The following is a 1,331-nucleotide window of genomic DNA, read 5'->3' as shown; positions in this document are numbered from 1 at the left end:
ATAACAATATGTACGAAAATTTGTTATAAACGAAGTCTTTTCCTGATCTTCCGAGTTCATCTTAATTTGATTGTACCCGGAATAAGCATCAAGGAAACTTATCAGTTCATGCCCGGCCGTGGCATCAATCATTTCATCGATATTTGGCAGTGGAAACAAATCTTTCGGGCATGCCTTATTAAGATCTTTAGAGTCTACACACATAATCCTCTGACGTTTAAGTTATATTCTGACAACCTGGGGTAAGAAAGATCTCGAGATCCCGACGTTTGTTTATCTTGAAGTGATCTATTGCTTCGACCACGATAAGTCCCTCCGTCTGCCACGGCCTTTGGTATGCTCGTAGGGTAAGAACTGACCCCTCGAAGTCCGTCTATCCGCGTCGTAGTCATCCTTTGGTTTTTCTCTGTTATTCTCCCGTCCGTTGGCCGATGATATAGAACCGACCTGGTCATCTTTGATCCTTATCTTCGACTCGTACCGGTTGTGAACATCTGCCCAGGTTGTTGCTTGAAACTCAAGCAGGCTCTCCTTCAGCTTCCTGGAAGCATCTGAGCCTCTCGGATTCAATCCTTTGGTGAATACTTCAGGTGCCCATTCATCCGGGACGATCGAGAGAAACATTCTTTCTTTCTGGAATCGTGTAACAAACTCTCGTAATAATTCTGATTCTCCTTGTGCGATTCTAAATATGTCAGCCTTCTGGGCTTGCACCTTTCTGGCCCCGACGTGAGCATTAATAAAAGAATCCACGAGCATCTCAAAGGAATCTATGGAATGCTCGGGCAGTAACGAATACCACTCTAGGGCTCCCCTCGTGAGGGTTTCACCGAATTTCTTTAGCAACACAGATTCAATTTCATGAGGAGCTAGATCATTTTCTTTCACCGCCATTGTGTAGGTGGTAATATGTTCCTGTGGGTCTGAAGTTCCATCATACTTTGGAACTTCAGGCATTTTGAAATGCTTCGGGATTAGTACTGGTGCCACTCTTGGTTTGTACGGTAATTGAACATACTTTTTCGAGTTCGGGCCTTTCAATACTGGTGGTGCGCTCGGGATTTGATCCATGTTGGCGTTCACTTCCCTCAAAAACCGTAAAAGCTCATCTTTAAATGAATCGTTCTCGTTATTAAGACCTGACCTGCTCCCCCAGCCTCACCGGAGCCAACTTCACCCCTGGGAGTGTTGTTATCGATTCTCTGTGTTATTTGGTCTACGGGAACAACAGGAGGAATCAGATCGCGCCTGTTCGCATTATTCAAAGCTCTTGATAGCGCCTGTTTCAATTCCATCATAACCTGATCCTGCCGCGTGAGATGACCTAGAAT

The 1,331-nt window shown here is 44.9% G+C and overlaps 1 protein-coding gene across 1 annotated transcript; it reads right to left on the bottom strand.

The window, feature by feature from the left end:
* Window positions 1-288: 288 nt before the first annotated feature.
* On the bottom strand, window positions 289-957 carry LOC138909809 (uncharacterized). The gene has a single exon (XM_070201025.1). It carries the CDS (start codon window positions 955-957, stop codon window positions 289-291), a length of 669 nt encoding a protein of 222 aa, XP_070057126.1.
* Window positions 958-1,331: the final 374 nt, after the last annotated feature.

The sequence above is a fragment of the Nicotiana tomentosiformis genome, chromosome 4 (genome assembly GCF_000390325.3).
Source record: "Nicotiana tomentosiformis chromosome 4, ASM39032v3, whole genome shotgun sequence".
In the NCBI taxonomy this organism is placed as follows: domain Eukaryota; kingdom Viridiplantae; phylum Streptophyta; class Magnoliopsida; order Solanales; family Solanaceae; genus Nicotiana; species Nicotiana tomentosiformis.
This window is presented reverse-complemented; position numbering and strand designations above follow the sequence as displayed.